Source organism: Phaethon lepturus, unplaced genomic scaffold (assembly GCF_000687285.1).
Source record: "Phaethon lepturus isolate BGI_N335 unplaced genomic scaffold, ASM68728v1 scaffold978, whole genome shotgun sequence".
NCBI classification, from domain to species: Eukaryota; Metazoa; Chordata; class Aves; order Phaethontiformes; family Phaethontidae; genus Phaethon; species Phaethon lepturus.
The window spans coordinates 64,542-77,095 of record NW_010559465.1 but is presented as its reverse complement, the minus strand read 5'-3'; the positions used below and the strand labels follow the sequence as shown (position 1 = coordinate 77,095).

At 38.9% G+C, this 12,554-nt stretch overlaps 1 protein-coding gene across 1 annotated transcript in view; it reads left to right on the top strand.

The window, feature by feature from the left end:
- Nucleotides 1–12,554, top strand: part of DLG5 (discs, large homolog 5 (Drosophila)) — a 70,145-nt gene that overhangs the window by 4,450 nt on the left and 53,141 nt on the right. The window contains exon 3 of the mRNA XM_010293351.1: nt 7,895–8,060. Within this exon, the coding sequence (XP_010291653.1) occupies nt 7,895–8,060 (166 nt within the window). The remainder of the gene's footprint in view (nt 1–7,894; nt 8,061–12,554) is intronic.

Sequence of the window (12,554 nt, the reverse complement as noted above, 5' to 3'; positions counted from 1 at the left end):
TCCCTCTTTCCCTGCCTAGATGGGCTTGCAGGGCATGAAGAATGCAGCAAGAATGAACTTCCAGCCTCACGTCCATGTGGTAGAATAAGCAGCTGAGTGGAAGCCAGTTTTCCCACCTGTGTAGCAGCAGGGTAGGAGCTTTGGAGAAGCAGCTCCTTTTCATAGGTTTACCTGCCTTGACCATAGGTGTATCTGCCTTTTTTCTTTTGTATCTCTATGTAAATAAAAATACAGAGTGACAGATCATTGCTTTCTACAGGTTTTTCTTGTGTTTTGTTTCCTCACCATTCAAAACTGCTTTAGTTGACAATATTTTCTTTTTTCTTTTATTTTCCTTCCCTTTCTTTTCCCATGTATTAGCAAAGTTCATGCTGTGCACATGTAAAACAGGTAGTTTTGGTGGAACTGAGGGCAAATATTTGCTGTTAATTTCCAAAAGATATATAATACAAACTTCTGTAATCCCTGCATCCCAGCATTGTGCTTCTGCCCCACCTTCTTCCCCTCCAAAGGAACAAACACTTATTAAATTGTCATGCTCACTCTGTATTTCCTTTCTCATTGCGCTTGGCTAATCACAAAGATTTTTGTGTGTAAATAGAAGCATCCTTCATCTGTCCACTCCCTGTGCCCGGCAGACTCTCTGAATGAAGCTACAATCCTGCATTCCTGACATCAGAATAATTATTTATGGGGATTCAGTGCCTGGCGTGCGAAGCACGGAACAACAGTGTCACTTAGAAATCGAGTAGAAACCAGTAACAGAGCTATATGTGACAGCTGCTGGCTGGTCTCCCACTTGACCGGTCATGATAATGGAGAGGCAAAGAACACAGGATAAAGACACCCTTTTTCAAAAAAGAACAGAAAAAAAAGAAGCACCAGTTTGCATAGTGCACTCGGTCTTTTGACATTTATGATTTTGAAGATAAATGCTTACCAAGCACTGAATTAAACTTAAATGATATAGTCCTGGACAAGTGGCTTGAGGTGATCCTGCTTGAACAGGGGGGATGGACCAGATGTTCTGTCTGTGTCCCAGCAAGTAGTTTTCTGGACCTGTAAGGAAAGATGGAAGTCCTGTGTTCTGAAAGATTATCTGTAGATTATATAATGCCAATCAAATACTGTCCTACTTACGATACTTCAGCCTGAAATAATCAAATTTGTTTGCTATGGGGAGTAGTAACACAGTGTCCTTATTGGTTTCTGTGCATCTCTTGATTATCTACTTTACTTCCAGTTTCCATCCTTTTTATTTTTTATTTTCCTTGCTCTTTTCCAAAATCAGGCTCGCTCTTTCCTTTTTACAATAGCCAGGTAAGTTCTTTTTCTGGCCCATGTCACCTTAAAAAGCCTCTGTGAATTGATTTAAAGGGTGTGTTTCAAGACTTTTGATACCCAATGCTACTTTTACAGCCTCCAGTAATACATTACTGACATGAGCAATATGATGCCATGACAAGATTATAGTGTCTGAAATCGAGCGAGATTTTTTTTTTTTACCTACTCTAGAAAAATGTGGTTCTTCCTCCTGTCCTCAATGCACAGCATTTTTTGCTTTTTTAATTTTTTTAAGAAATGTTGTTTAAAAGAAACCAGCAGCTCGCATGCAAGAGTCAGACTATGGCTCTGATGATAGCCTCCATTATGCTTTTTCATGACAAATTTTTAACAGAAAGGCATTGCATATTCTTCCAATCTTTGAAAATATACAGAGATTCTACTGAGATGATTTTTGGAATGGAAAAGGCCTTCCGTCTTTCCACAGCCAGCTCTCTTTGCGTTGTTGTGATTACAGCTGTCAGTCTCGTATCCTTTTCATTCCACATTGCATATTGCCACCTTTATCTTTCAACTTTTAAGAGACTATTATTGTTCCAGCTGCTCAGTTCTTTGCAAATGGCGTCACTTTTTTAGTCACAAGTGATTTTTCTTGCTCTTCATTGTTCATATCACTGTACTGCCTTTTCCTATGGGAATTTACATACCAGTCTGTAATGAACACCACCATTGGCACGACCATTTTATGACTCTTTCTTGCAGCCATCAGGTGGTCACATAGCTGATGCCACCAAGTTTGTCCAACTTTGACTTCAACTGACATTATTTCCTTGCTTAACGCTTTGTTAGCTTATCAGCCTGACAGGCTATTTACAGATAAGTTTTTCACTAATTGCAAATCAAGTTACTTCATGTGAGGGCTTTAATTCTTAGTCCAAACATATTCCTTCCCGACAACGTGTAGTCTTTCATTCCCCATTTTCAGGTAGGCCATTTGGACAACTGTCCTTTCATATTGTTGTGGTTTATTGCTTCATGCTTTCTACACCTGTCAATAACTAGTTGTTTTCACTATTTCCAAGCAGCTGTGAGTTGACATGTAGTCATGCACAGTGTTCTCTCAACTTCTCTCACTTCAGAGGTACCCAAGAATTACTCAATGGATGTGATGTCCTCTTTTAAAAACAACAGTAACAACAAAAAAGTTAAGTTTGGTGTATATTGATGCAATCTTGGAGGAGAAGGATTGGGTTTTTTTCTTGCTTTTGTTTGGGGTTTTTTGTTTGAGTTGTTTTTTTAACATTTCCTGTAATGAAGCAGTTTGAGTTAATTCTCGGACACTTAAGGGTTCTGCATAGATAGGGCTTGAGAACCACTAGGGAATAGCTGACCACTTCATGGTATTTTGTTTGCTATAACATCTTCTAAACATTTGGCAGCTCACTGGAGGTCTGTGATGATTCGAATGGAAATACCGTGTGTGTGAATACCCATCTCCCGCACTCCGGACAGCTTGTCGGGAACACAGTGTCCTTCACTACTCCCTGAGGCCCTGTATCAGTCTGTGCATTCAGGAAATCCTTTCGAGTGTCAGCAGTTTTGTTTTGGGGCTATAAGACAGTATGGTGAGATGATGCTCACAACTCTTCTGCATGAGAAGATGTGAAGGAACAAGTACTGGTGGAGTCTCATCCCCTTGGTCCACATGTAGCGGTTGACTCTAGTCGTTGTCCCCCTTGGCTTGGGATTGGACGCTCTTGTCTAGGTTATGCTTTCAGTATGCGGTTGTAAGCCTGACAGATGTAGGGTTTGAGCTTTCCCACCAGGGAGCTTCTGAATATTCAAAACCCAGAAGCTTCCGCTGTATTTTCCTTGCTCATGGCAACAGATTTTACTCTTTACCGTGTTTTAACTCAGCAAACTTCTGCAAGGACTTTTTGAATTGACATATCTGCCCCTTTTCCCCCTCATCCTTACTATTTTTGATTATTAGGTTGTAGATACTCTTTCATATTGATCTCTCTAGAACCACTGTTCAGGTCTTTCTAAAATCATGAACTTACTGAAGTTGAAAGTTTGTTTTACATGTTCGTGGGTTTGTTTAGCTTAGATTCTGCATTAAAACAAATACCGAAGCGCTACCCTTTCTTTTGTTCTTGGACGTTATGTGATCTTCACTGCTTTCATAACCGATTAGGTTTTATGTCTGTCATATGAAACTGTTTCTACAGTTCATTATTTTAGCTTTCAGTTTCCTTTCCTCAATGTATTGCTGCTTGTTTTTACTAATGTTTTATTTCACATATGTGCAATTCTATTCTGTGCTGTCTGCTATTTCAAGACCACTTAGAAAGATATATCTGAAGTAATTTATTTAAAAGATAACTTCTGATATGTAATCCTATTCTAGTCCTCATAAATTATTGAAAGAAAGTAAATATTTTAGCATGCATTTTTCTTACAGCAGGCATAAGTCTTTACTCCCCACCCCTTCCTGAGCTTGGGGAGAAACCCTGCTGAAGATGCTTTGCAATACATCTTGCAAGTTGTCTTTTAACTTTTTCTGTCATGATTTACAAGACCATAAAGGAATAATATTCTGAACATCCCTTTTGATTTTATTTTTTAATGAAAGAAAGCAATGAAAAAGGCTTGACTGTATAATGAATAATCTTGTGTTTCTTTGCAAGCAAGAATTGGCACAAATTTGTAAGACAGGTTTAAAAAAATAATCGTAAAATTCAGGCATTCTGTTATCTTGTGACAGATTACCTTTTGAATTGGTTGAACCTGTCATACAAGTGTATTTCTTAGAGTAATGAGTTTATTGTAGTTCAAAATACGTTAATGGTATTTCTTAAAAGTAGCTGTTTATGCATTGGTACCCATTTTCCCACCTCAACATTGTATTGATTTGGCATTATGGTACATCTCGGTCAGTTTAACAAGTTTCCCAAGCTTGCTTCTCTTAAAGTGTTGTTTTATTTTGTTTTGTTTTCTTCAGAAAGTGTGCTACCCCATCCCCAAATATGAAGCTAACTGAGCAGTGTTTTCTGTGTGGCTGTATTATCTCTTCAGTCAGTGATGATTAGAGTAATCATCAAGAATTGTATTTGGTATGTGCTGCAATAATGGATCTTTGTGGTTTCTGTGAAGTCCGGCATTTGGACTGTAATTACAGAAGATATGGTTGCTCCAGCATCTTTTTAAGACTTTTCTTTCGTACAACGTATGATGGAAATCCTGCAAAATCTTGCTTTAGGTTAAGTCAATGCATAGTCAGGGCTTAATGCATATACTGCATTATGGGCAAAATGTGTTTTGCCCGCACGACGCATCCCGGCTCTTAGGCCGTTTCAGGTGTTGGTGGAGCGCAGCTTACCTGGAGGCTGGCCAGGGAGGTGACTTCCACACAGTTGGCTTCTCAGAGCCCAAGTGCATCTCATGTGGAACATGAGTGGTGAGGCTTACCCGAGCAGCTGAATGAGCTGCAGTTGGCAGGGCATGCAGTAAATACTTTTTCAGAAATCCAGGTTGCCTGAGAAAGCAGGTGAGTTACTGAGAGGTGGCATAATATGGATAATGGAGATTTAGCCTTTAGGCTTGTAGGTTTTAAGACCAGTTCGACCAGTTTTTTTGAAGTGCAGAAAGGAAGTACTGTTGTGTAAAATATGCAGTCGGAGGAAAAAAAAATACAAAGCTGGAAGCGCAAGTGACTTTCCTTCTACTGCATCAGGATGTCAGATGCAAATAAAAGGCTTTTAGCATTCAGCTATAAAAGCCCCTTTAAAGGAAATGGATTGAATTTTTCTGATGAAAGAGGAATTTACTGAAGTTGTTAGTCTGGGGTTTTTTGACATCCCACAAATTTGAGTTAACATTTGTGAGACCTTTTGTACAACTATTGAAAATGTAAGGTTGTTAGTAAATCTAGCAAAGATAAACTTTTTGGAAGTCTTTTAACAATAGGAGGGGAATATCTGGATCGTGTCGATCTGTGTTTTCACAGCACTCAAAAGGCATACATCTCTTGGCAGGTAATATGTGTTGATAACAATATCGTTGCATTTGAGATGAAAGTATTTGTTGACGTACTTGTAAAAAGTGACAAGTTAATGAGAAATAATCTGTTCTGGTACTAAGACAAACGGCTTCACATTAGTCAAGAAGGCTTCTTTCCTAAGGCTAATTAGCCTGTCTTTATTTAAAGCAGTCTTGTCTTGCTTGGCACACTTTTGGGTCTGTGTGTACAAATGTTCTCCTCGCCTGAAGAAGACTGTCCCTGTCATGTTGTCAAAGCTGGGGTGGGGGCAAGAGGTGGAGGAGCAGGGGTATAACTCTTTCCTCCTTTTACTGTGCCTTCGATGCCCGGAGCAGCTGTTGCATGCTTGTCCAGCACTTGTGTAGCGGACGTTGTCCAAGGGACTGCTGCTGGGGTCGGCACTGATAGCAGCGATGGGCTATTGTTGATCCACTGCCCTTTCCTCCACGTAAAGCACACCACCCTTCTTGATTTATCTCCTCCTTCCTCTTGTGCCCCTTGCATCCGTTCATCTGTTTTGCTCACAAGCAGCCCCAGCATGACAGATAAGCTTTTTGAAGTTCTCTGTAAGGATCAGAAGGGGACTTTTTCAGTGTTACACATGTTCTGATAGGTCAGCCCAAGTGAGAGGATGTGCCGGTTGCCACTGAATGTAGCCAAGACCATGCAGCCTGTCAGTACCTGAATTAGGTGTGTCTGTCTTTACCTTTTCATTTGTTTATGAAATCCTCTGCCCGTTAATGTCTCCAAACTATTCCAAATGAATACATATTCTGACTTTTTTTATCTGCCCTTTGCTTTTTTCCCTATTTATTCTCTATATCATGAGCCTAGGGTAGTACATTTGTATTGTTACTGGTTTCAGCATAATCTTGCCTTAAAAATTACGTAGAATGGTTCTCATTTTAGAAAAAGAAAGGATAACTGCATTTTAAAAGTGTGAGATCCTTAGTCCTTATGGATGAAGGGCCTCTATCTGGATGGAGGAGTGAAACCAAGTAGTAGGGGAAAGCCCAAATGCAGCTTCCATTGAGAATTCTTTTGGGCAATGTGAGTTTGTGTCTTTCTATGGAATGCAGGCTGTTCCTGCAATTTTTTATTTCTTCAGTTTGCTATTAGAGCATTAACATACATGATTATGCAATAGTTAGATTAAAAGAACAGTCCGTGCTCATAAATTCTCATTATAGCATTACAGTAACAGCTGAAGGAATAAGAACAAGGATCCTATTCTTCTAGATGCTGTATGTATGCTAGCCATGCCCCTGCGGTTATTTTAGTGTGGGAGCTTTAAAACACAGGTAGTTCTACTTAAAAGCTGGAGTTCGAGCATTCTGCAGTACCTTCCTGAACTGGGTTTGGATATAAAAAGCCAATCCTTGCAACTCATTAGCAAATTACTTTGTTTTAAATTCTTTCTTTGAAAAGACAGTGATCAGAGAGCATTATTTTACTGTTCTATCTCTTGTTTCTTCATTTAAAAGAAAAGTCATAATAAAGGTACATCCTAACAAATTAATACATATGTCAGCAACTTGTTTCAAGTGTATAATCGTGCAAACTATTTCTAGAATTTCCCTTTTGAGTAGAAAATAGTAATCGCCTGTATACGTTTAGGCCTTTAAGTTTCACATCTGTAACCTGTATCTTTGAATTTGCATTCATGTATCTGGGGTTAAAATGGGCAGAACTAAAATTACAGTTGAGTTTATTATCAGCATATTGTGAAACATAATATACCACAGTCTCATTTCTCAGGTGGAAGAAGACCTCTTTGTATTGGTATAGCTGTCTGAGGAGACAGTAGGCATCATTGTTCATCTCTGATATTAAGAAAGCTGCGAATTAAAAGATCCCACGAAACTCTTTAATGTATGACTGCCCCTTAGAGGAAATGTGATGTGTAGTCCAGTTGCAGTGATTGTAATGTGTTCATTTTAGCCAATGTTGTTAAAAATGAAGAAGCTTGTTTCTCATGATTTGTTGGCAAGTCAAATCTTCAACTTCACGTACTGGACTGATAAACTGCGACATGTGAAAGCACAGAATTGGGTTAAAAATAAACGTTGGCAGTGGCACATAGCAGAGTAGTATTGTATGTCTGTGCTGCTAGATAAAGGAACAGGAAAAGAGCCCCTGTGCTGTAACGGTTTCTCTGCTGTCGCTGGGGTAAGTTCATGCGTTTTTTAGAAGCAAGAACATGGTTCTTTATTGGAAATAACTTTGTGCCTGTGACTTCAGTCACTATAATAGTTTCTGAGGTCTTTGCAATTGTGACTGCAAACTTGCCTTGCCTTTTAGGCAACTTGTAAATTCAGGAGTAAGTAAGGAACCTACGTGTGCAAACTGAACTTGCAACACAGGTAGGGCCTTTCTGCTAGCATGGGGTCTGCCTGAATTGGAGTTATGTCAACTCACTGATGGAAAATTCCATGATGTGTTTCATTTTTGAACAGGATTTTGTAACTTGAAAAATAGGATTTTAAAATTAAGTGTTAACTTCTATAGTGAAGTTGTATTGTTCTTTTGAGGAGTTCTCTGACTGCCAATTATTTATCACTTGGTCAGGTACGACTGGTAAAGCATCGTCTCCACCACCTGTAATAGACACAAGACAGATGAGCGAGAAGCTGGAGACAATATTATATCAGCTCCGTCAGGTAACTCGTGAGAGGGATGAGCTGCGCAAGCGACTTGCACTTTCATCTCCTGGATCAACTTTTGATGACTGCAGGTAAAAATAAAGGCAACGTAATGTTTTAATTTAGTCCTCAGTAGTGTTTTCAAGTGTCTTGACTCCTACTTGCCTGTAAATCATCAAGGATACTGCACTGTATATATGTTGCTTGTAACCTACCTGCATCCTGGGGGTATGTGTGTACGTAAGTGACCACATCTAGGTTTCGGAGCTGCCCGTTGAATGCCTAGTCCTGCTTTCTCCATCAATTTTGCTGTGAGAATGAGAGGAGTAAGGTTCATCTCTATGTTGAGACAAGAAAGCAAACAAGTTGTTTAGGCTTCCTGGGTTATATTGTGGGCAGAGAAAGAAGACAGTGACTGAAGCATTTGCTGTTTTGAAAGCAAGGGAGAAGAAAGGAAAATAGCTCTGAATACTTGGCTGAAGGACAGAAATTGGGGGGGGGGGAAACCCCAGCTATTCCTGTGCTTCTGCAATGAGAGAGAGGTTTGGACTTCTGTTGAGGAAACTAAGTGTTTTTTGGGAGATACCTAAATAGAGGGACTATGTGGCATTACTATGTTAAGAGTAAGGAAGTCTCCTCCACTGAGAAGTTATGGGTGCTGCCAATTTAAAAAAACTTGTGTTCAAAGTCAGTTAATGGCCAGCAGCCTTATGCAGCTCACTCTAATTTGAGAGTTGATAAGTTATGAGGAAGATAGCACTCGGAGTGTATGAGTTAATTATAGATAAGGGTTTTATTGGGTAGGAAACAGAATTGGTTTATTTAAGAGCATTAAACATCCGCTAATGTTTATAAATATGACTTTGTGCACACTGAGCTGGTACTTTCTGCCTGCATTAAATACATGTAAGAGAAATTTTTTTGAACCTTGGAAAAAATTGTCTGTCACCGAACGTGAAAAAAGAACAGATTTTTTGTGAGGTGTTGCCATGATGCATAGCTTCTCTGAACTTTAATGTTTTCTTTTTTGTTGTTTATATCTGTTACTTCATCAGCTTGATCTGTACGTGTTCAGGTAGTTAATTAGACTTTTTGTCCTTATGAGATAAGGTTAAAATTTGAACCAGTGAACTGGAATTGAGAGAATATAAGCATTTTATTTACCCCTTAGCTACCCATCTTAATGCTTCCTTCCTCCCCTCACGATTTCTGAGGGCTATTTTAAGAGCATTGTGTTCCATCTAAGGGTCTCCAAGTATGGAACGGGACAGGAAAATTATGTCAAACGTCAACATCTTTTGCATAGCTTCTGGTTACTTATACAAAGGGATTTCGTATTTGAAGTCACTAGAGTTTAGGTATTGAGGATTTGATAGCTTACAATAACATACTCCATAATCCAGATTGCTATTAATAAAGTTCTGATGAGCTGTCCTCTAGACTGACATAGTTTTTTCTCTTTAATTGTCAAATCAATCTTCTGCTTCCAGTGTAGCATTTGTATGTTGTGGGAAATATGAATGTTTACAGCTAAAGTACAACTCATGAAAATAATAAACATTGCTTTTGGGCAGTGCTTGGAGAGTGTATGTTGGATGGAGGATGCTGCCTTCCAAATAACTAAGTATTTGAAGAGAGGAAATGAATGGAGAATATCAGTTGACTTTTTTTTTTCCTTCAGTGTAAAGGCAACCACTTCTCCCATCCCCATACACATCTATGCTTTTTGAAAGCTTGCTGGTAATTTTTTTTTTTGCTTTGTTTTGCATTCTTTTTTCATGTAAAACTAATCTTCAGCCTTCCAGGAGTCACAGCCCAGACACTGCAAACTGTTACGGTAAAGTATGAAAGCTGAAATATCATTATTTAAATGGTGACTTTTATGACCCAAGAAGGGCTTTTGCTTTTCTGGCCGTGTATGCCACTTCAACCATGGCTGTACCAAACACTGGTGCTATAGAGGCAAATCTTGACATGTCACGACGGCGTGCTTCAAAACAGTTGGAGCTGGCACCACATTTGTAGGCTGGGCTGCGCTGGCTGTGAAGGCTGGCAGTTGCAAAACTGAGAGCTGTTTTCTAAAGCAAGCGTTGACTAAGTCTAGAGCAGTGGAAGAGGAGCCACAGGAGTGCATTGTGATGTGCTGAATCAGATGAACATGTGTCATCCTGCTGGACAGGAGTAGGATTGCTCATGCTGTGCTCCTGTCACTTGACAGTGACTGTATGCGTGCACATGTTGTGGTGATTAAGCAAAGGTTTGACCAAATAATTTAGTGTGCTCAGGGTGCACTTTATAGACTTAAACGTGCTGCTCTTACTACTTATGTAGTAATAGAACTGCAACACAGATAAAACCCCTGAAAACTGTCTTTGAGAGAGAGACTTTTTTTTAATTTGTAATCTGTGATTGTTGTTGGAATTGCAGTAGTAAACGAAAACATTTTCAAGTTGTTGGGTAGGCATTGCCCGCAAAGCTGTATATGCCGTTGGCATCAGTTTTTATGTCAGCACCAGATATGTGTAAATGCAGTGTCCGATTTATGCTCGGAATACAGAGGATTTTTAGAGTTGCTATATGAATATGAGAAAAACACTTGGACCTTTGACTCTAGCATTTTAAATTTTGTTAATGTTTGAACCAATGCTTCCAAAACAGTACCTGACACCTCTCTCCTTTATTGAAATAATGGTTTTCTGTATTTTGTGAGGCATTTTTAGCGTAAAACTGTGGTGGTCTTACTTAAACAAGAATCAACCACTACGTGTGTTTGAATGGACACCTTTTCCTTGCAACAGTTTTGATTTTTCACTTCTGACGAATATTCCTCCTGTGCATAACCTGGGGTTTTTTTTGAGACATAAAATGCCTTGGAACAGCACTGTGGAACATACAGCCTTGGGTATCCAGGTGTTTTTTATTTTGTGTAGATGAGCTAGAATGCAGGGTGTTACTGGTGGCCTTGTTCCTTCCTCATTGTGTAGGTAGGCTGACTTTTGTAGTTACCTCCATGGTATCCATATGTTTATAGGAATTTTTTTTTTTTTTTGAATAATGCTAGTGTTACTTCAGCTATATATGAAATACACATGATTGATGTTAGGCTTGTTGAACGAGTTCTCACCATAGTTTTGAGATTGACCTAATAGTTATCCCTTAGTAAAGATTAATACACAGAAACATTTTGCATGAAAATGAATTTACTATTACAAGCTTAATATGAGTATGTGTTAATGGGTCTCAGTAAGCTTAATGCTTCAACTGGGAGTTAAACTGTGCTCCAATTAATGTTGTCGTTTTAATGACTGTGGTGGACAGATGGTGTCTACTTTAAATAATTTCACCCTAAAGTCTAATTTAAATCAATACTTAGGTTTTTAGTGTTTCTGTCAAGGGTGTGAACATTTCAAATTGAGTTTTACTTATGTGAACTAGGGTTGTATTTTAAAAGAATAACACTGCAGTAGTTGTGGTGATATGTCTCTAGCATTGTATGAATAACACTACTTCTTTTGGCATCCCTAAACAGTGAATGAAAAAAAACCCCTAAAAGACATCCCTGTAGATGTGACTTGAATATTTGGTTACTTTACATGAATTTGGCTTTTAATTGTTGCTAAGTTCTGCCCATCAAGGAAGGGTTTTTTTGGTTTTTTCCCCCCAGGAGGACCTCTCTGGAGAGAGGAGAAAAAGAGGAATTCCAGTTGAAGGCCTTATGACCCCAAATGCAACTGGGTTGCTAAAAAGCACCTTCATGTCTTACACACAATTCCTAAAAGTCTGTGAATCAGATCTGGCTGGCATCTTTTTACCAACTCTCACCAGTGGAGCAGTGTGAAACCATTTTCATTTCAGTTCAGTTGCCAGTTGCAATTCAGTTCCAGAATCTGTGTTGCTGGTTTTGTAGGACGCAAAGAGAATTCTGATCGCTTTTCAGGGTGCGCTGACAGCGAAGCCATTTGGGAGCGAGCGAGGTGGGAGGGAGAAAGGTGTTCTGTGCAGCAATGGAGCAAACCTGATATGAGAATAAACAGAGTCAAATTAGCAAGCAGTTGTGGTTTTGGGGTTTTTTGTTTGTTTGTTTCATTGCCTGTGGAGTTTTATAAGAGACCCAGGAGATGACACGGGGACAGCTATCATAAGCTTAATTTTGAAACTAGAAAATTCAATGGTGCAAAAATTTTGTGACTGTCTAGAGGAGGAACAGTTCAATTTAGAGTCTCTTTCAGAAGCTTACTGCTTCAAAACAAGAAGGCATAATCCTGATAATTTAGGTTCTAGCATGATTTATGATTTTTCTAATAAATAAAGGTATCATATGCAATGACCACACATTCTAGACATAATATATGTTGGTAAATTGCTTGACGAGGTAGATTATTTTAGAAAATTTCTCCTCTCCGTGATATACTAAATAAAATCCTGATACACTAAAAAACAATTCAGTCAAAAATTTTCTTTTGACTGACTTTGGCTTTCACTTTGTTCAGCTTACTGAAAATTGCTTATGGGAGATTTTATTGTATTGGAGATTCCTAATAATTATTTGAACAAAATTTGGGTTATCTTACGGAAATGTGAGGTAG